At 45.0% G+C, this 22720-nt stretch overlaps 1 protein-coding gene across 2 annotated transcripts in view; it reads right to left on the bottom strand.

Annotated features, from left to right (window-relative positions):
• Window positions 1–18614, bottom strand: part of zbtb16a (zinc finger and BTB domain containing 16a) — a 103056-nt gene extending 84442 nt beyond the window's left edge. For both annotated transcript variants that reach the window (XM_068332108.1, XM_068332109.1), the window contains exons 1-2: window positions 18456–18614; window positions 14002–15342 (exon numbers count right to left, since the gene is read on the bottom strand). In XM_068332108.1, the coding sequence (XP_068188209.1) occupies window positions 14002–15230 (1229 nt within the window). In that variant the 5' untranslated portion in view covers window positions 15231–15342; window positions 18456–18614. The remainder of the gene's footprint in view (window positions 1–14001; window positions 15343–18455) is intronic.
• Between the last annotated feature and the right edge of the window lie 4106 nt (window positions 18615–22720).

Raw genomic sequence — 22720 nt, 5'->3', positions numbered from 1 at the left:
ATTATTCTTGTTTTATGATATACTATATTATTTTTATGATATACTTTAAAATTATTATTTCTAATATAATATTGTCGTCAATAAAAAGATTAATTATTATTATTACTACTGAAAACAATGATGCATTCACATTTTATGACTTATCATATATTGATGACAATTTTATTATTTATTTATTTATTCATAATCCATGATTATATTGATGGTACATATAATAATCATAATGCATTATTTTTTATTGACGTATTGATGTAAAATTATACGAACATTATTATTGCATCATCAGTGTTTTATCAGTAATACAACAAGAAGAAGAACAGTAACAACAGTAATAACAGATAAACAGCAAAATGTTACTCAATGCTGTTTAAAACATTGAATTTCCTGGATTTCGTTAATTCCTGTGGGCCGACACCGCTATTAAAAAACACATCTGCTAAAAACAAAAGGCAGCAAAGAAGAAGGTCAAGAGGAGAAAACAAGCGTTTCAACAGATCCAGGCAGAAACCAGGGATTGGAAAAGAAAGTGAAGCCGTATGTAAAACATACTGGAAACCTGCTCTCCTCTTCCTGCATACTTTAACTAGCATCTTTAAGAGCTCATTGAATTAATTAAAAGACAGTAAACTCTATTCTTGGACACGAACCCCCCCCCCCCCTCCCGCAATAAAGCATTACCAGTCTTTTCCATGGCTGCTGACGGTTTTATAAAGACTGTTTCTGTAATGAGAGCTTTTGTAAGATTCACATGACATTAAAAGTGAGGCCACAACTCTAGCAACAGAACTGCGGGAAGTAAATGCGATTAAAAAAAAACAAACAACAACATTAAAGGATCGGAATTCTGGGAATCGTTTGCCTTTACGTCGCTATTCTTAAATCTAAAAATAAAAATAAAAATTTCTTCATTTATGACACTTGTTTGCATAACTTGACTTTTATCCAAAAGATCTCGGTGCTTCCAGCGCCGGGTCTGAAGGATGACCCTGTCACGCCCGCAGCAGCCAATCAGGTGCTGGAATAACCTCATTTATTAGTATTGATAAGGTCAGACTGGGAGGAGCTGTGATGTTAACTTCACATCCTGGAACGGTTGAAGTTTGGGACCCTAAAAACCACTGGTGTTTTTACCTTTTCATAATTACTACTCAAACTTTTGCTGATGATGCCAGATTTTATCCTTCACCACATTTCAAGGAACATGTTTTTTTTAACTTTTGGTGCCAATGCTGCAGACAATCTGAACAAATATACTGCCTCTGATGAAATCCTATGACATTATACGACTAGACACTGGAGTATAATGGCCACTAGTGATAAAGGAAGCTCTGCGTGAACGCATGGAGCAGACAAGTGTCCACAAACTGGCAGACAGACAGTCTGTTGTGACATTATGAGATGGAGCGCAGATACAAGGTGCAAAAAACCTTCCAACAATGCTTCCTCCGGCCCAATAAAATCATAAACCGTCTCAGAAGGCCGCTTCCCTCTCCTCCGGCGCCTCTTTGAACTCCGGTGATGCTTTGCAGCAAACAGTAGACGGCAGACGCAACAGTGTGAACAGCAACAGTCTGGTGCTAGACACCACTTTGCACCCGTGCTGCAATTCACAGCTCCAAGTGCAAGTCGGAGAGAGACAATATTTTGGAAAGATGGGACGAATCAAGCGACCCGCGCGTACGGGATACAACATCAAATTTTGGCGGGCGTTTGGTGGCAAAATGATGGCGGTTGGCGACCCCCTGGGAATGTCCGGTTTGCCTAGGAAGAACAAGTGCGGCAAGAAAAAGAGGGCGTTGTTTGCAAAACAGGTTTGAATAGAAGCGCGTTTACAGTGACACAAAGACACAAATGAAGAGAGTCGTGTTTGACTGAAGGCACACAAACCGGCAATTTTAGCAATTCTTCTTTTTTGAAGGTCTTCCTCTGTTTGGGGCAGAGTGTTGGGGGATTTGTTGCACACTGGCAGCTGAGGCAATCTGGGGTCTCAAGCACATCTAAGGTTGGGCAATTAGTTCCAGTGCCACTATTAATGTGCTGAAGGGGCGCGCTCAGCGGGGGGTTGAGGGCCCGGCTCAAAGGGCTTCGGTCCTGGTGGAGAGGAGGAGGGTGAATGTGACCGAGAAAGGTGGGGGTCAGGACCTCGGGGCCATGTGAAAGCTCTACCTTGCCCACTGACCTCTGAGAGCTCTACAGACCCGGCAGCCACATTGATGAGAAACCGGCCATTACAGTTTTTTTTTTTTTTTTTTTATTTGACTGCAGACACGACGGCACTAAATGTCCAACGAGAAACCAGTGTCCAAAATGAAGGTTGCAGACAATCTGAGGCTCCATATTAACACCACAATGGAACCCTTTCACACGGCATTTAATGGGGCTCGGCCCATTAACGGATAAAACATATAAAAACAGATAACATCGCCAGACTTTTGACATTTTTCAGTTAAATAGCCAGATTTTGTACATCAGAGATTAATTTAAAAAGTTCCTATGAATTCCCTTACATTTTGAATTAATGGCCGTTGAAATTGAAGAGTCGCTAACAAACTGTATTAGTGAGGATTTAATGGGAAAGTTTTAAGTTATGGGAACTAAACTGTTCTTTTTCTTCATGGATAATTTTAAGTTTTGTTAAGTTAAAAAAAAAAAAAAAATCAAAACGCATTTCAAACATTCAATAAATTCTCAATTTGAAAAAAAATTAACTATTAGAGATAAGTAAAAGGAAACTGACAACATTAAGACGCAGTCAGATGTTTTATTCCCATTATTCCGTCAATCGACTAATCAATCTCGTTCTTCCATTTGTCCTTCGTTCTCCTGTTTTTATAAAGAAACTGTTTGAAGCGACAACTCCTGGCTCATCTTCACCACACACACACCGGCGTGAAGAAGACAAAAAAACGCCAACACATTGTGCATTCCCTTTGTGAGTCCTCGCTCCAGCGTTACAGTCGTACCTCGACACACACACACATTCACACACTTCTCTCCTGGGCTTTTGATCTCCTCCATAATATGTCAAGGGCGTTTAGGGGACAGAAAGCAAGGCGCAGGCAGAGAAATGTAACGCCATCAAGCCCTTTTCATGCTGCAGCCGCGCTCTGTGATCCAAATGCAATTTCACTTTCTGCATGCTATTTTTTTTTTTTTTTTAAATATTTTATTTTCAGGTGAAAAATGTCAGCAGGAATTCGACTGCAAATGATAACGAATGTGAGAACGCGACGGGTCCTCCTGCAGAACTTCTGCTAGAAAACCCACTTCCTCTGGGGGCGGATCAGGACGTCAAACGACTCTTTATCTACCTCAAATACACAGAAAAAATGTCAAAAGCAAAGTATTTAAAGTGAAAAATCAGTCCCGAGTTCGGTGTCTTGTGATTCTATAAAAAAAGTTTTCAGTTTTATTTTTTTAAAATATAAAATAAATAGTTTTCCATGTGAAATACTTGGATACAATTAGGTGAAATTAAACTCAATAAATTAAAAAAAACTAATGGTCACTTTGGTCAAGAGTGTTCATTTGTACTTTTCCGATATTATATTTTTGCGTATAAATGTGTGTAACATATGAGTTTACTGAAGTAAAGCATTTCAAGTAAATATACTAATTAATACATTTAGTCGCGTTCTGAACAAAAGGTCCGATCAGGAACGAGTCAATTATTTCCTTCTTGTTCCAATTTTAGGCAAACGAGCCGTTTGGGGGGAGGACAAACCGTCCTCTCTCCCGATTGGTCGAAGGCAGCGGCGGCTGAAGGCGGATTCAAACCTTCTGGTGCTGCTCGGCGGGTTTTTGACCAAAGCGCTGACCGCTCGTGTTTGACAGGAGCCTTTGTGCTCCCCCAGGACAAAAGGGGGGGTGGGGGTCAAACCAAACTCCTAGACCACAACCAAACACGCTTCTTCTGTAAAGTCCTGGCATGCTGACCTTTAACCCCTGCCTTCATTGTCCAAGTAGAAATAATAAAATCTGCTGCGGGTAACGAATGCCTGTCTTTCTTGTACATCTCTGCCGGCTCGTCTCACGTGAAGGTCGACACTAAGATTACGGGGGAAGATTATACTTGAGTCTCCTGGCAGATGGTACCGGTTCTCCTCGTCGTGTTGGCCCTTGGCAACGTCCCATTTATGAAAGCCAACCAACGGGAATTGGGTCTGTAATGGATCGTGCGGGATTAGAGCTTTAATAAATGCGCTTTGACGGCAAAAGCTGCGATGTGGAAGTGAAAGATTGTTTTACTGCAACCCGTTTGGGCTTCCGGTGTCAAATGTCACGAGAGAACGAAGATGACTCGGTTGTGATTCTGAAGCATCGGGTTACGGAGACCCCCCCCCCCCCAAAAAAAAAACAAAACAACTGCTTTTGTTTATAGCATGCATATTTCTTTATGTTCTTGCACATGTAGGTCACAGAGTCACTTCAGGACAAGCCGAGGGGGAAGGTGTTGGATTCCGAACCCACCCAAACTCCACCCACCCAGCTCCCACAGTCTATTAATGTTTGAATCAATAGATCAAAACCAATCAATCAATTAGGAAACTGGGATAGTTTTGGAAGTTTTTCCTGAAATATTCCACCCCCCCACACAAACTGTACAGTTTTGTCACATCCCAGTAAAGTATTTGTGGAAGTCATCACCGGCTCCCTTTTCTCTCCGAATGCGACCTCCCCACCTTTTTTTTTTCCCCCTCATGAAACAGCAACCCCCCCCCTGACACACAGACAAAAGTCAGGTCTGTAACCCCTGAAGCCCCACCCCTCCGTGCTCTTTGACCTATAGTGGAGGCCTGGCTGAGCACAAACAGTGGTCGTCCCCTGAAGCCCCCCCCCACCACCACCACCTCCACCTCCACCTCCACCAGCAGGCTCCTGTTTCACTCGGGCAATGAAAGGGCCTACTGTAAATAACGGGGGGCCAGGCTGACCAGCGTGTTCATCCGGGCCTGAGACCCCTGCATCCAGCGTACTGTAACAGAGCCCCCCCCCACCCCCCCGCTCACAATGGAGTCTCTCATGGGTGTTGGGTGGTGGGCTCTCTCCCCTCTGTGCCCACTCAGAATGGGGGGATTAGAAAAAAAAAAAAAGAAGGGCCCCTGTCAGGTCCTCTGAGGGGGTCAACCCCCTCCAAACCAGCATCACAACCCCATCCCTCAGACACTTTAGCCTTTGTCCCCCCGTGTGAGACTAGGGAGCAGGGAAGGATTGGGGGGAATGTGAGGGGCGGGGCTAAAGCCGGAGACCAATCACTCGGCAGGATCGAAGCTGCAGTTCCAAAAACTCATTTTGAGCTCAAACTGGACACAAAGACACTTGAACTGTTTTTTATTTTATTTTAGAGTGGATGAAAACTTTTTTTATATTTATGATGTTCTTCTATTTGTAATATTCTTGGAACTGAGAATTATAATCTATAATTCTGATCGAAATTCAAGTTACTGATCAAACAAATGAAGGGCAGGGGCCATGGCTACTAGGATATTAGCATTTTCTGACTTCTCAGAAACTAAAAAAATTTAATTATTGATTAATTATTCCTTCTTTTATTGTGAAGAAGATTAATAGACAAATTGATAATCGAGCAATTTCATTTCAGAATCGGCCATTTTGGGGATTTTTTTTTCTTTCTCGCTTTGGACTAAAAATCAAGAGAAGACAAATGAAAACGGAAGTTAGGTGATGATGATGAAATGTCTATCAGTTCCGCAACTTTTCTAGGTGTGTGTGAGTGTGTGTATGTGTGTGTGTGTGTGTGTGTGTGTGAGAGAGAGACCCAGAGATAGGAAAAGGAAGGTTTGGGGTCAGAGGCTAAGTGAAATATATCCCCACTCTGAGGCGTGCAGGAGAGAGGATGCAGGAAGCTGAGGGCCGGAGATAAGGGGGGAGACGTTGGCGATAAGAAGCCAAACACCTGTTAGGGGAAGCTAAAGCTCAGACCAACACTCACAGGAGACAATAAAACGCAGGCAAGGGAAGGAAGAGCCCAAAGATGACGACGACGCCGGTAAATGGGCAGAACCATTAGAGAGAAAACCGCCGGCGTAATCTGCTTTTCTTTTGCAACAACAAAAAAAAAACAAAAACGGGTGAGAGCAGGGAGCCGAGGCTGCAGAGGGTTGTTTGGGGGTGGGATTGGTGGTGGTGGTGGTGGTGGTGGGTGGGGGGGGTAAAGCCCCTTCCTGTTTTACACCAGGCTTAATGGCACACGGCGGGAGCCTACAGCATCATTTGTAAAGGCGGCAGCGAGACAGGAGTGGCAGAAATGATGCTGTTTGAGTCATGACATGTCAGAGCCACCCGCTTCAGTGATCAGTCCAGGAAATGGAATGCCCCCCCCCCCCTCCACCTTCCACATCTTTTACTATCCCACTCTCGCCTTTTGGGGCCCAGGGACAAACAGACAAACACAAAACAATCTGGAAGCGGTCAAGAGAGACCTTGGAGAAGCCTGACAGCCACGCAGTAAACAAGAAGGAGAGGATTCATAACGTGTCAGGAGAGAAATTCATGGACAGAGAGCCGGAAAAAAATAAATGTGTACGCTTCTGTGATGCCATCAGAGAATAGACGGGTAAATTCACGCCCGAATTTTACGTCAAAGTTAAAAATATAGATGGAATCTTCTCAATTCTGGTGTTTAAAACTCAGACTCGACCAATATTCACTTATTTCTGCATCTAACCAATTGATTTAATTTCTTTGGAATTGATTTGGCCGGAAGCAACATAACGCATCCGGTCAAAATCTGACAGTCCAAGTCGTGCAGAAAGAGATTTTTTTTTTTTTTTAAATTAAAGAGTAAAAGCCAGAAACAAAATCCCGAGCTGGGGGAGATGTTTCGTTCTTCCTGCGACAAAAAGTAGAAACGTGAGTTGTCTCTCGCAAAATTGAGTTACGATACCAGTCTACCCAAAAATCTATTCTTCAAAAATAGCCTAGATTGTGTAATTTTTAAATCCTTTTTCTAAAGAATAACATGGATTTTATATCAATGTGTGTCTTTATATTATAGAGTTGGTATTGAAAACATTACGAAGGACTTCAACTAATGTTAAATAAAATCTGGACAGACCTCGGAAATTATGAGTGACGTCATGTTTGTGGCTTATTTATTCCCCTCAAATCCCTTAAATTTAAATTTAACATGCATCAATATTTCAGGCATGCTAAGTTACCTAAAAGGAAAATTTAAGTGGTTAATTATGATAAAACTAGAGAATAATGCACTGTTCACATTTAAATTAAATAATCTTAACTGTAAATGCCAGGATGCTAATTTATAAATAATGAAAGCATCAGCAAGACTGTTAAAAAAAAGGTGGAACGGGCCTTTAACATAGAAACACTGCAGCCTGATTTTCTCTATATGTGCATTTATTTTCCCACTCGGTGTGTTTTCAGACATTCTTGTTCTTCAAACAGACAAATCTCCCTTCAATTGAATCCACCCCCACCTCGCATGCCGCCCCGGCGAGGTGGGGGCGGCCCATCCATCATCAGCTCCCTGCCTCGGGTAATCTCTCTGGGCGTCTTCGGTCAGCAAATACATAAATCAATTATGGTTTTAAGCTTTATGCCATGATTTACCCGACTGATCCCTCCTGGATTACAGCGGGGCTTAAAACGTGTCGCTCGCCGCTAAAGCTTCAAGTCGCCTTGACATTCATTGCTGTCCGCCGCCACGGCGTTCGCCCGACGGCGTGTCAGACGCCACCCTTATAGATGTGAAAGGCTTTCAGATGGGATGGCAGGTCGACCAAACCCGCCCTGTGATGCACAAGCATTAAAGAAAGTTTAAATTATCACCATTTAATTCTAATAGTCGCCTTCTGGTCAATATGGAACGCATGCCGTAGCTCCTTCCTATTAGCGGTTGCATCGATAAAGCGAAAACCAAAAATCCTGACAAACTCCGGTTTGAGTGAGCCTCACTTAAACTAAAACCCAAATTCCTGCATTAAAAAACCCAGGATTTGATTTTTGAACGTGAAGTTCATGTGAATCTGATTATTTTGTAACTTTTTTGTGAATGTTTTAACTTCATCAAATTACACTAATTCTGAATAGAACAAGATGACTGACAAAAACAGTAACCGATGGTTAATTTAACTTCCTCGACCCGAACGACTCGTGAATATTTCGAGTCTTTTTCAGCGCCACAACTACTTCGCCGGTTTGCATCACCAGCAACTTGAATTTTTGATGTTACTTTTTTAATTTCCGTGTTTCCGACACCCCCTGCTAGCCTGTTAGCACATAGCCACCTGGTAGGGGGAGGGGAGGGGGGCACGCGGCTCCTGGGGGGTTCTTGAGAGGCTAGATTAGAAGCTAACATGTTCTCCATTCCAACTTTGCTTTCCTACCTGAGGGTTCCTTTGTGACAGGTGATGGTGGAGAGAATGGGGGGGGGGGGTAATTTTTTTACGAGCAGCTTCTTAGCGTGCTGGTATCACTCCATTGGGGGGCCTCCCCTTTGCCAATCTCTGGCAAACCATTCAAGTAGCAACAAAGAGGCTAATTAGAAGCTCTCTCTCGCTGGAAGCCCACGGAGGGCTCTGGTTTGATACTTCCCAGCGAGGCTTGGGGGGCCTCTGAGGTGGTGGTGGCAGCTTTTTCACACACACACACACACACACACACACACACACACACACACACACACACACACTACACACACACACACACACACATTCGGTGCATTTGTGAGCACACTTGGGTTGGCCCTTTGGCTCCAGCACATTTGTTCATTGTGGCCGTCCTCCCTATGGTCTTGCCAGAGCAATGGAATCAGAGAGGGGGAACCGACACATCTTCTTTCATGTGGCGGGGACCCGGAGAGGGGATGCTAATGGGATATCGATGGGATTAGAACCTCAAGCGTTCAGGACCGGGAGAACAGAGGCAGGGCTCTGTGAAGTAGAACTAAAACCCACTCACCTTTTCGGACCAGATCAGCCTAATTCGATTGACTTTTGCTGCTTTCTTTTAATTTTTTTAATTTTTTTTTATCTAGTACTTTAAATGCACATGCGGGGGTCGGATAAAGTCTGATAAAAGTTTCACAAAACCCAAGTACGGGAGTGTTTTCGGTGGCAACACCTCCGACACTCGCTGCAGCAGCAGAGATACCCATCAGGAAGTGTGGACCGATAACACATTTGCATGTCACCTGATAACTGGCTGTAATTAGCGCTCCCCTTGAGGCCCCACCCCCCAAACATAACAAAACAAAAAACCCAGCACACACACTGACACACACATAAGGCCCACTTCCAGTACAGTATGTTATCCTTATCCCTCCCTCCAGACCACAAGGCCCCCAAAGGGACAAAAGATAGGGGCCTCAATGTGTTCGTTTCATTGCAGCCGCTGCCAGACCGCATCAGCAAAGGCCACGTCTGCTGGGCGCTGAGAGCCACTCAGAGGCAGCTGGGCGCGCCGAGTCAACCTGCTAACTTTTCTTATCTCAAGCAAGGAGGCGATTGGCCGATTAGGTTCCCCCCATCGCCATAGTCTCGGTATTAGTCCATTTTTTTCCTCCCCTCTTGGTGTTGTCAAGGGTTTCAATCCCCTTTGACAGACGCAAGATGACAACTCTGCTCCTGACAAAAAATAAATAAATGAAGGAGTCGCCATAGCACGTGTCTGCGTGCACGCGTGTGCGTTGGGTCAATTCCGCGTGACGCGTTAAGTCTTTAATCGATACATCTCCCAATCCTGACAGTGAGGACAGAGCCCAGATGTGAGATCAGAGCGATGGCGGTGTAAATCTTTACGGTTCAACCGCAGCCTTTTAAAGCCTGCCTATAATTGGGCCTCCGCCAGCAGCCGCCTCAGCCTCGGCTATCACCGTAGGCCCCCGGTCAAAGTGTCGGTTCCTCAGGGGCGTAAACAAACAAGCGCACCTCCAATAAGGGCAGAAAAAGCACCTGTGTGAGGATTAAACCAGACGATGTGGCAGTAAGCTCTCCGCTGTCGTCTGTGGTCGAGGTATTTCTTGGAGAGGTGGGCTTTTTTTTCCTCGCCGTTGGATTATTACACCATCATGTACTGTACCTCAGAGAGCAAGCCAGGAAGACTTAGCTCACTGAGTGATTTTAAATAGAGGGTAATCCACTTCGATGTAATGGATGCTTTTGCACTGGGCTCCTTTCCAGAAGCAGGAAAATGCTTGCTCAGTTTTTTTTGTGTTTTTTTTTTACAACTTGGGATCCTGAGCGGGAGTCTGCTTCCCTTACATTTTATTTCAGAGCAAAAAGGTCGTGCATTGCCGATGATGGTGTGCTTCAAAACACGTGATTATCCATCTTTTCTCCACACATTTCTTTGCATTAATACTTCTCAGGAACCGCTGAGCTGCAAGCGGAAGCAACACGTGGTTCTATCAAGGACAACTAGGGTAACAGAAGTCCAAGCGGTCCCGAATGGTGACTCACACCTTCTATTCAGTTATCAGAAGCTCCTGTCACATGACGTGAGTGCCGTTGGATGACGGTAGCAGCTGATGGCGCCACACGAAAAAAAAGCAACCTGATGAAATTTCAAATGACTTCCTTCTGCCTTTCCTCCATCAAAACCGCTGCGGTGGCTATTTGAACCCAAAGGCGCAGATATGTTTAAGGGAACAGTTGTCTAATGGGTGATAGTGTGAAGCTCCAGCGTGCACGAGAACCAACGACCTCACCTCCACGTGCAGGAGGTACATACAGTACATGTGAGTGTGCATACATTACTATCACCGCTAAAAAAAAAAAAACCTCAACGGGCCGCAATCGGCGCCCGATCTGCTCTGGCTTTACCAGAGGAGGAGTGCCGGGGGTTATCTGCCCGGCTCTGATATGCACAGATAAGAGCCTTGGACCCTATGTTTAAACACCTGGGCCCCCGGGTATTGGAGTGCCCTCCACACCCCCTTTTTTGCCCACAAAAAGGACAGAGTAGATGGAAAAGCGAGCGCCGGCGGCGGCTGCTGCTGCTGCTGAGGGCGAGTGTGTGTTAAAAGGAGGGAACGCGTGAGTGTGTGCGCGTGCAGAGGTTAATGCACGGGTGATTATTTGTTCAAATCCTCGCCCCCACCACCCCCCACCCCCCACCTTCCCTGTTTTTACCCCGATTCCTTCAAAAAAACGACGAGACGATAAACGCCAGCTGATATAAAGAGGGGAGGAAGAAGTTATCCACGTGTCAAAAAAAAAAAGAATCCGACTGTATTTTGAGTTAAATCGCTGATGGTTATCAGTAATGGTTAACAAATATATTGGAAAATAGGCTCTTCTTTCACTTATGGGATGTACATTACAGCAAGGGTCAGGCATTTGCATGAGAATGGACGATTAAGTGAAAGAGATAAACCCAAGGCTAGTTCCTGTGAATTGGATGTTGTGTTTTGAATACCAAGCAGTCAAGAGTCCCCCCACCCCCTCCCCCTTTTTTTTTTTTCACCCCCGTCGCTGGAGAATTAGCTTCCTGCATCATGCATTTATTTTCCCAATAATCACTCGGGCTCTTTCTGCGCTGATTATTTTCTCAGTGCAAGGGTTACTAAAATATTGCTGTAATCCTGTCTGGCTGCAGCCGTAACAACACTCACCCTGGACTTCCTCTAAGGAATAAATCTCTGGCTTGTCATTGGGGGGGGGGGGTTACATGTTTAAGTTATGGTCATTCATTTTTCTTTTCAATTTCTTTATATTTGTAGACATATTTTATTATTTATGATAGCAGAATAATTATCTTTAAGGTGCTAATATGACAAGTTTTCCTAAAGATTTTTTAAAAAACCGGGCTATTTCTACTTATTTACTTCCTTTCAAAATGTAATCAGGATGTTAAATTATATTTTTTGATAGACACTAAGCGCAAAAAAGGTGTTTCGATTCTAACACCTAGCTGAAGCGTATTCCTTCATCCTCCGCAGGTCGCTCCTGAAACACCACTTGTAGAGCCGACATGCGTCGCATTCAATCTGGGTGGACTGTTTATTTACGATATAATCCAGGGCACACAAAGTTAATGAAAGGAAGCAGAAAACAAAAATTCATGCAGGAAGTGGGTACTTTCTGGTGCATTGATTTTAACACAGGCACGCACACAAGACACCTCACACCCAACGACCTATACGCCACCATCTGGAAACAATTGCACCCATGTTTGACTTGACCTGCCTGCACCGAGTGAACTCCACCGGCAACTTTTTTTTTTTTTTTTTTGATAAATGCCGAGGCAACGATGACCCCGACACGGAAATGATGCGCAATTAGACCGCGGGGGGAACACGACTCTGAAATAAAACATGTTGTAATCACGTCAAAAAGAGACTCAAGACGACGGAACGGCGTGCCATCAAATGACCCAACGCTGGAATCTGGCGAGGACACGGCGCGGCGTCTGAATTAGCAATCATCTCAGGGCGGGAAGGCAGAGCTTTCATGTGGGAATGGTAAAGCAGACAAACGGATGATGCAACGCAATGTTTGATTTTTACACATCACGCCGCTGTCAAGGATGGCGCGCGCCATATTAAACAGCGTCGTGTCGGCGTATCAACCCGGGCTAAATGAACCCATTAGTATTCTATGAGGCAGAGCGGCAAGATCAATGCATGAAACCGTTTGGAAATCTCCTTTGATACAAGATTTCCCAGCTTGAGAGAATTGATGAAATTCCTCTTGAAACACAGGCAACCATTTTCACATGCCAGACTCTTCTGGAGGAGGGAGACGAGCGGATAGCACGTCGTTTTGTTTTTTTTTAACAGTGAAACTACATTAACGTTGCCGCGGATAGTTTTTAATGTTGTTAAAAGGAAAAGAACGCAGAATGAGAAGCACAACATTGACGTCAACAGTTGCTTTTGTTTTAAATCGGAGTGTTTGTGCCTTTAGAAATTCACCATGTATTCACTGAATAATGAGCACTCATCAAGAAGGCCACGCATACTTTAAATACCAACTGCCAGCACAGAGGAATACAACAGATTTTGGCTTCTCCGCAAATATGAGGTAAAAAAAAAAAATACAAGGGTGAGGAAAAAAACAAGGACGCTTCATCGGTGTTCTGTAATAATCTGGAATAAGCCGACTCTTACAGCCGTACGCGCCGAGACACCGGCCACAGCTGGAGGGGACGGGTGATGGGGTTCAAATCCTCAAGTGAACTTTAGCCACTTGCACATTCTTATTGATTTAAGCAAACATTACAGGGCGTAGAAGGTGGCCTTCAAGTAAGAAAAGGCCTCCAGTCGCTAATCAAGAAATAACACTCTGACCCATTCTCGAGTGAATTCCGCACGCTCCGATGGCGTTGATGAGATGTAAAAGACAAACAGACAAGACGTACGACGCGACAGGATGACACCTGTCAGAATTTGGAATTTATTTACACACCTTGATTGGAACGGAGCGGCTCCACCGCCGCTCCCCTGTTCGATAATGACCTCCCCATCTCAGAGGTAGCGTTCAGCACTCATTTCCTGGGCTGACCGTCTACCCCAATTATCAAGCTAATAAGCCCCCCACCACCACCACCACCCCCACACACACACACCTCTCGCAGTTATTGGAAAGAGGAGGTCACTTTTTGTAAGTGTGTGTGATAGCTGCTGCCCACACCCTGCAGAGTGTGACTTATGGACTTAGACAACGCTACGTTGGGTTGTCAGCTGGGCAATCTCAGCGGATGTCTAGTCCCGGATGGGTGGGGGTTACTCTTTATGTGTCACATTCAATCATGCATATAATAACAGTCATTAGTATACAAATATAAAGAAATTTAAGTGCATGCCTCATGAACAAAACCCCGAATGATGGACTCATTTTTTTATTCCTTAGCTTAAATTATTCCCGAGAAAGTCTTCTGGTTAAGTCTCTACTCCCACAGCAGTAATGAAGCAATCTTGCATAGAGGAATAAAACGGTGATTATTCAAGAAAAACGCAAAGGATCATAAAACTCAAGGTCACAACTGTTAGCGACTCAAAGAAACGACTGGACTCACCTGTGCTGCTCCACGGCTTCATTATCTGGTAGTTCAGCACCGCAAACATTGCACCGTTCGTGCTGGTTCCTGCCGTCTGGTTTGATCCCCACGGCCAGCTCCCCCAGTTTGCTGAAGAACTCCCTCTGGATGAAGCTCTGAGGCAGGAGCCCCCCATAGGCACTGAAGTCCATTGACATAGCCAGGGCCGGGGACATGGGGAGAGCAGAGGCCATGGATGCCGGCATGGACATGATGGCTTCCGATTTATGATTGACAGGTAAGGAGTACAGCGAGGCCAGGTGCTTCTCCGTCATGCCGGCCATCGCTTCCAGCCCCATCTGGCCGGCGTCGACTTGAGGATCACCCACGCCTTCGTCTCGGATGTAATGCAGCTCTCGGGCGCTGGTGATCACGCTGCTCCTGGTGGGCGTTCCCGGACCGTCTCTGTTCCGGTCCTCCCCGCTTCGCTCTCCGTTGCTGGAGGCGCTGGACTCCATGTTCAGGGGGCTTTCGTGGCCGTTGCCCCCCATGTCCACCTGCATCATTTCAGTCTTGATCTCGGTCATCAGGTGGTGGGAGTTGCCCTGGACGCCCCCGAAGCCCTGCTGGAGCAGAGACTGTCCGATGCTCATCAGGCTATCCACCGCCGCTTTGGTGGGACTCAAGTTGGAGACGCCGAAGGAGGTGGAGACCGAGGGACTCTGGTCCAACACGCCGGCCATGATGGAGTCGTGCTGGGACCCTGACAGGCAGGAACTCTCCATGGAATGCTTTTTGGAGTTCTTAGCTCCGTTGTGGCCTTTGCGCTCATCCTCCTCTTCCGTGCTGCCGTCGTTCACGTTGACCTCCGCGTCGTTCTCCTCTGAGGACTGGATCGTTTCCAGTATCTTGAGACATTGCTCTTCCAAGTATTCGATCTCTAAGATCTCTGCTGCATACAGAAGGTCATCTAAATCCTCCACCTTGGCCTGGAGCGTGGCAGTGTAAGCATACTCCAAAATTTGTTGGAAAGTCTTTGGTGAAAGAAAGTCTAAGGTGTAATGCTGGCTGCTGCGGTGAAAGAGGATCTCGAACATTTTGCTGGTGCAAGCTAGCACAGTCCGGTGGGCGTGGAACTCCTGGCTGTCCACCATGATGATCACGTCGCACAGAGTCCCCGCCAGACGCATCTGGTTGGCCTTCTGCAGCAGGGCAGTGGGGTGGTTGGGGTTCTGGAGCTGGATCATACCCATTTTAGTTAAATCCATTATTTGAATGCGATCCACGAGGCCGACTCATGAGGCTCGCCTTCCCCGATCAGTGTTTTTTTGCTTTTTGTTAAATTTTTTTTTTAGCTATCTCTGTAAACAAGATAAAAACCTGGATGGAGAAACATGGAGGAGAAGAAAAAAAGAGAAGAAAAAAAAAATCAGGTCTGGTGAAATTTTGGCATCAAAAAATGTTTCAAATCCAACAAAACTGACGTCTGTTTCATTCAGAGGTCCTTTTCTAATTAAATAAATCCGCAAGATTCATTCAAGTACATAAAAACGATTCAGAAATGACATTCTGGGAAACAAAATGCTATAAATTCATCAATATGTTTAAACTATACCAGCATTTCTTCTGTAAATAGCAAATGTGAAGTCAGTGGCGTTTCAAATCGCAAAAACATCCCGCAGGGATTCCAAACCCTAAACACTGTGTGCAGAGGCATTGTTCTTAAAAATCAGGGGAGGGTATTGACTGTAGATTTTCTGAAGGGAGCCGTCCAACAGGCTCACCCTGCATACCAATCAGTCAGACATATGTTATGCTAAAAAGATGTCTTCATTTAGCAATCTGATGGGGATGTACACACGGATAAACAAGTGTAAATGGTGGTTTGTCGCTGCCGTTTGGCTCACAAAGCCCATCAGCAGCCTCTCTGAAATTAAATAGGATCTTACTCAGTATTCCCATCACAGACAGGGGGGAGAGCAGGGAGCAGTGGCCAGAAATGGATGGAAGGGAAAGCAGGATGAGGCAAAAAGCTCCCCGAGCTGCATCACCAAACCGCCCGGCTCTGCTCTTAGTCACTATTATCTCCGTGATTGCCGTCAACTCGATTATCCAAATTAACAGGGCGACATGTTCCTCTGCCTCGTTTCCACTGCAATACTTTGACTCCTTGTAAAATAATGAAGAGGAAGAGGAGGAAGGGGCGGGGGGGGGGGGTTAAATTAAATTCTTTTACCACTATACTTTAAATGATCATCTCTGTGACTCCTGGCAGCAAGATTATTACACCACTTATTATGAAACATCTTCCACATTCATACAGTTAAATATAAAAACGACTCCCAAATGCATGAAGGCAGTGAATCACATCTAATCTTCATCCACAACAGGTTTGTGAACTATTTCCACTTTATTCTTTTTCTTTTCTTTAACAGGTTGCACTATTATTCACCAGAATTTTCCAGAAAGACAGAAGTAAGACAAGTTTGGGACTATTTTTTTTTTCTTCCCCCTCAGCCTCTGGGAGAAGAGAGGAAATGATTTCTTAGCTGCAGACGAAACGTGGAGGAAGAATAATCGATAATTCTTAAAAATGTCAGCGTGAAATAACCTAATAAAAGATAATAGAAATAGTGTCACCGGCTTTTTGGGGACATTTAAGTTTGTTTGTTTTCTGCGCACTGATAAAAATCCATACATGACTGGAACGACAGGTTCTCATCCAACAGTGCGCAGGAGGTCAACCCGACATTATCTTTATTACAGGTAAGCCAATAGCTGCGATTTATGACCCCCCCCCCCCCCACATGTATGATAAAGAACCCGACGCTGCAGCCAATCCGTGCCTTCAACACTGGAGGGAGTGGGGGGGGGGGTATAAAGTTGCTGCTCCGGAGACTTTATCGCTCCAAAATATGAACCCCCAAAAAAAAAATTACGCACAGGACACATTACGCAGACGTCAAGACAACAACCCGGAAAAAAAAAGAAAAGAAGGTGGGGGGTGTGATGGTGGAGGGGGCGGTGGGGGGGGGGGTCACGCCGGGCGATAATAAAGAAAATTGGACCGACTTCTCACCGAAAGACGGCATCATCGATCTGATCACGAGTTGTCTGCCACTGCGCGCCACAACAATAAACAGCGTTCAATATTCCACACCATGAGCCGCGGTGACAGACACCAATGTATGGGGGGGGGGCAGCTTCTCTTCGGGGAACAATCACAGACACGGAGCGTGGCTGCTTAAAAAAAAAAAAAAAAAAAAGTGCACTCCAGACGGACAGCTGCCAGAATCTCTGCCCCCCCCAACACACACACACACACACACACACACACACACGATTTGCGCGCAGGTGGAGGAGAAACGCACCGGTGTCGGATCTTTATTATTAACGACACGGGGGTGAAATCAAACGAGATGCCACAGGGGTAAATATTAAAATAAAGAGTGAAAGCGCGGAGGGGGGGTGGTGGTGTTGAGTGGGGGGGGGGGGGGGCTCAGACAGTCTCGGTAACAAATCAATTTGCCATCGCATCTGTTTCCCACCTTCACAGCGCGTGTGAACCGCGAGTCGATTATCGGTCAACCAATCAAATACGTGCCTGCTTGTCAATCAGTTGGAAGTCTACGTGGGGGGGGGGATTGGGGTTTGTTTCGAGATTCGACACCAGTGTCCCCACCAGTGCCTTCATCCGTGATGTCATCACGGCTGAATGAGACACACTGGTGCGTCTGGTGACATGAGGACGGGGGGGGGGGCGGGCGGCGCAGCGGGAAAAAAGGACAATTGCGTAATTTCCATGAAAGCGAATAAACGCGATTTCTCCCGTAAAGTCACATTGGAGGGGGGGGGGGGCGTCATGTGTCGTCTGGATCCCGGTGCGCGTTAGCCTGTCCCCCCTCCACACACACACACACACACACACACACACACACACACACACACACACACACACACGCCAAGACCTCACGTCCTCCAGGCTGCGATCCCCGGCATACTAAAAAAAAAAACCAGACGGAGAGGTAGAGGAGGAGAAGGTGGAGAGGAAGAGGGGATGTGTGGGGTGGTGGTGGTGAGGAGTGGTGGTGGTGGGGGGGTACGTCAACCTTAACATCTCCACCAACCGTAGAGCCACGGCGCGTTAACGCAAACTTAAACACCTTGCAAGCGCGATCGGGGTTGAGCTGCGTTTTCACGGCGCGCACCGGTGCGCAGTTCCAACTTGCGTGCCAAAGTCGCGTTTACTGTTAACTTCCAGCGTGAGGTTGAACGGGGACAAGCCGACCACCCCCCCCATACACACACACACACACACACACACACACACACACACACACAAACACATCCTCTCTCTCTTCTAACCTTTAAGCGCAAATAAACGCATCCAAACATCCACATGGTGAATTAAAGTACGCCGAGAACACGAAGCCAGACGCGCACGGAGCCGCGGCTCCCGCACTTGTCGCCGGTAAATCCGCGTCGGTACTCACCTTAAGTTGCACGGGGGGGGTTGGTTTTTTTTTTTTTTTTTTTTTTTGGATTCCGTATAGTGTCCGGGGGAGTGGGGCTACAGCATAGTAAGGCAGTTCGCAGTACCCGCTCTCTCAACACGCACTAACTCCTTTCTTCTCTCGCCTTAGCAAATCAACACGGGCGCTGACGTCAACGCAGCCAGACGAGCAGCAGGCAGGCGGGCGCGCAGGCGGGCGCGCAGGCGGCGGCTGCGCTTCCGACGAGCTCCGGCGCAAACGCTAAGAAAGTGAGACACCTAGGGGGCTGTCTCATGTCAAACCGCTGCGTTACTGTACGGGAGGGAAAGGTGAGCGGCTCTGCCCCCACTTCTCCCTCCCTTCCCCGCCCCTCCAGCTGTCGGTGGCTCCGCCCGCCGCCGGGATGCGTGATTTTAACGGGTTTTAAAAGTAGAAACGCGTTTTATTTATTTTTTTAAAATTACATTCAACAGGTGAAAAGTTAGTTGGTTTTTGTTTTTTGTTTTTCCCCCCACAAAACGAGTTTGTTTGTCTGTAAATCATTTTGATTCCACGCCACATCGGAATTGATTATGTTTGAATCGGTTTGCAGCTGATATCAATAAATAAATAAAAAAAAAATCAGGCGTGGAAATTAAGATCATAAACGGCGGGAAAAAATGGGATTAAAACCTCATGTTAATCTGTTGATCGTTACATTTTTGTTGCCCCAAATATCAGAAGTGACGTCACACCAGCGACACAGACTTTAAAATAAAGTGAAAAGGTCAAAGTAAGAGTTTAAGAGTTTCCTAATATGAAAAAAAATGATGTTTGTCGGAGTTTATTGTAGAAACAGACTTTTTTTTTCTTTTTAAACAGAACTAATTGGAGAAAAAGGAAAAGTTTCCAGCTTCTAAAAATAAATATTAATCGATTGATATCGTAAACATGTTTCAGATTGATTTTTTTTTTAAAAATGCATCACCAGCCTTTGATTGTTTCCCAGAAGGACTTTTATTTTTCCTCTTGTGCGACAGCCAATCGGTCACTATTAAAGTAAAAGCACTTTTTGCTCTAAAAATCAACCTGACTTCATATCGATCATTAATAGGATGCCTTTCTTTATCAATGGACTCATTTCACTACATTTAAGCCCTTGTTTAAAACTCTTACTAAAAGTTATTTTCGTAAAAATACAGAAATTCTCTGCTTTGAGGTTTTGACTGAAATATGAGCAAATTGAGACTTTACAGACTTTTATGTTCTCTAGTTTTTTGCATCACCAGAGGAAAGTTTGTGGCTGTAAATTTATGTAAATAGCAATTTTTCATTTATCATCATCATTATCATCATCATCATCCCCTTCAAACGTCATTCTGAGTGTCATAGCGACGTAGAAACCTTCACATGACATGCACGACGTTTAACATGAGAATATTTTTAGCAGACATGCTTTTGTCTGTTATCTGATACCACACGTTTCATCGATGGCGGGGGCGACGACACATCAGCAACATCTCGTTGTGTTCCGGAAGAATATTCCGTCGTGCAAGCTGACATTTATGCTCCCATAAATATTACAGCTTTGCAGATTAGATGGGATGAAATTCATACATAAATGATTTCGCCCGATGGTCGGAGCACACGTCTGACTTCGTAGCCAGACAGCAAATAATGCCGAGGTCAGGTGGAACTATCCGCCACGCCGCCTGCAAATGCAGAGCGGGGAGAAATTCCTCCCGACTGAAACGTCTTGGAGATGATTTTTGGAGGATTTTCTGCACAAACGCAGTAAAAACTAAGAAAGAGGCAGGAGCTCATCGCACAGGATGGTGCGTTCTCAGGCCTCACATCAACGCTAAAATGGAAGCCAGCAGGAGAGAGAGAGGTAGAGGGAGGGGAGGGGGGCGCCAAGGGTCAGAGGTGACCATCATCTGAGGGGGGCTGATGGTCTGCAGCAGATCATTCAACATGTTTGACCAATCAGCACCATTACTTTCTAAAGTCTCTATTTCATCTGTTTTTCGTTGAACTGAAGTCTCATCGCTTCCAAAATAAAGTGTATTTTGGTTGCCGTGCCGACACTTGAGATGTTGGCGCCGGATTGAGAAATCAATGAAAGCTCAATTCAATTAGAGGACAGTGTAATTCTTGGTGGTGGTGGTGGTGGGGGCGGGGGGTTGGTCTAAATGAATTTCCTCACAAGCTCAGATGATTTTTTTTTTTCCTTTTAATTATTCATTTGAAAAATTAAATCTCAACACATTTTCTTCCTAAAAAAAAAAAAAAAACCCCCAAAATACGACTGTCATTCAAAATTCTAACTTATGATTTATGTTCATTCCAAACCAACAAGCGGGGGTCTGGGTTCTGACTCCAGCCTGTATTCACACAGTTTTTTACGCCTGTTTTAAAAATGGAAAGTGCAGATTTTTTGAAGAAGGCTTTCAGGGAAATCTCATTTCCTTTAAAAATACAGTGGTGCTCTGGGAATTTTTAGATTCATCCAGGCATGGATCACAGAGTGCTTCATTACCTTTGAGCTGCGTGCCGCGCAGGCTTACCCGGGGATAAAGAAAAAGGCACTCCCTTAATCTGGCAATAATCCACCGTTTTACTAAGGGAAGGGAAGATGAGGGCTAAATTATAAAAAAAAAACAAAAAAAAACCCCGACCATCACTGCACTTTAGAATAATATCTAAGCGTAAGAACATAAGTGACTGTCTGGAGGAAGTTTGGGTCAAAGTTGGAAATCAAAGCTGTGACGTGACTCAGCTGGTGTTGCCCTGGGCGACGTGTCGATGCCCTGTTTATTTTACCTCCTCCTGGACCATAAATACATGCAGTATTTATTATTAACGCATCAATAAATGCACGATTTTACCAAACTGAGATTTATTCACGTCAGCCTTTATAATTATATTTATATGGTTTTTATAGAGGAGACGCCGGAGAGGACAAATTTAGGTTTTGTTGGTTTCATGGAATGAGAGGAAAGTGAAATAAAATGCACAATAACACAAGAATAATAAGTTTGCAAGCGTGCAACGTTCTGTATCAATAAAGATTTGATTGTTGAATTGATGAAAAAAGGAGGATAAATCGGTGTAAAGGGACATTTCAGGTTAACATGTATGTAGCTCTGCCAACCAGAACCCCCCCTTCCCCCCCATTGTCTCCATCCTGTGTCGGCATGGAGGAGGTGTATGTATGTGTGTGTGTGTGTGTGTGTGTGTGTGTGTTGGGGGGTATCGGCCCCACACAGTGGATCTTTGTGAAACACTGCCCATGCAGCCACACTGAATGGACTCTTTTTACAGTTGTGTAAACCTGGGGGGCGTCTCCGGCACAGAGACCACACCCCTCTGACCCCCGACCCTCACCTCTAACCTTTGCTGGATTGGGTCGGGAGGTGTGTTTTTTTTCTCTCTCTCTCTCTCTCTTCGCCATGTGCTCCAAAAATTCTCCTTTTAATCATCAACCTCTTAAATTACAAGTGATGTTTGAAAAAGTTTGACTGGAAACTGATAAAAATAATTTAAAAAAACAAGGCAGGGGGTAGTTTTGAAGATAAAAAAGGTAAAAACTAATCTGACCCTTGAATGACCAATCTCTCACTGTTTACCAAGTTACGGGTTTGCCCACTTCCAGCCTGACTGTGTGACCTCACGGAATGGACAAACCTGCTCAGGTTAATGGCTGGAATGGCTTTGTTGACCTAGGTGTTTTATTTATGGGCCACCTGTTTACTTCTCCATTCCAAGCCTTGAGCTGCACCCTCAGAGGACAAACTACAACCGCTTAAAACAATCCTCGGGATCAATATTACTCTTGTCTTCGGCGGTCAAAGAATGGCATCCCAGCAAACCGGGCCTGTGTGGTCAGTTTCAGGTGAGGCATACCTGACCCCGGGCTCTGCAAATCATTTCTTAATGAAGCGATGACAGATAGACGGGTTGAAAGGATGGAATTAACAACATGAAGAAGGGTTGGAAATGCTTTTCTCTTGAGAGCTTTGACAGTTATATTTATGTTTAATACACCGACTGATCGATTTCTGATCCGATCCTCTGATGTAAAGATTTTAGATTTTAGGTAAAGATATAGAAAACATTCATTCTCAAATTAGTCTATAAAAAGGTTAGAAGAGAGGACTTCTTTACAGTTGTTTATTCAGATTAAATGATGTCTTAAGGGGCAATTAAGATGATTGATGTTCAAAGTTTACGCATGTACATAACTTATATACGTATGTTAATATAAGTCAATGCTGATTTGTGCT

This window comes from Antennarius striatus, chromosome 13 (genome assembly GCF_040054535.1).
Source record: "Antennarius striatus isolate MH-2024 chromosome 13, ASM4005453v1, whole genome shotgun sequence".
In the NCBI taxonomy this organism is placed as follows: Eukaryota; Metazoa; Chordata; class Actinopteri; order Lophiiformes; family Antennariidae; genus Antennarius; species Antennarius striatus.
Note: the sequence above shows the minus strand (reverse complement) of the source record. Positions and strands in the feature narration are given on the sequence as shown.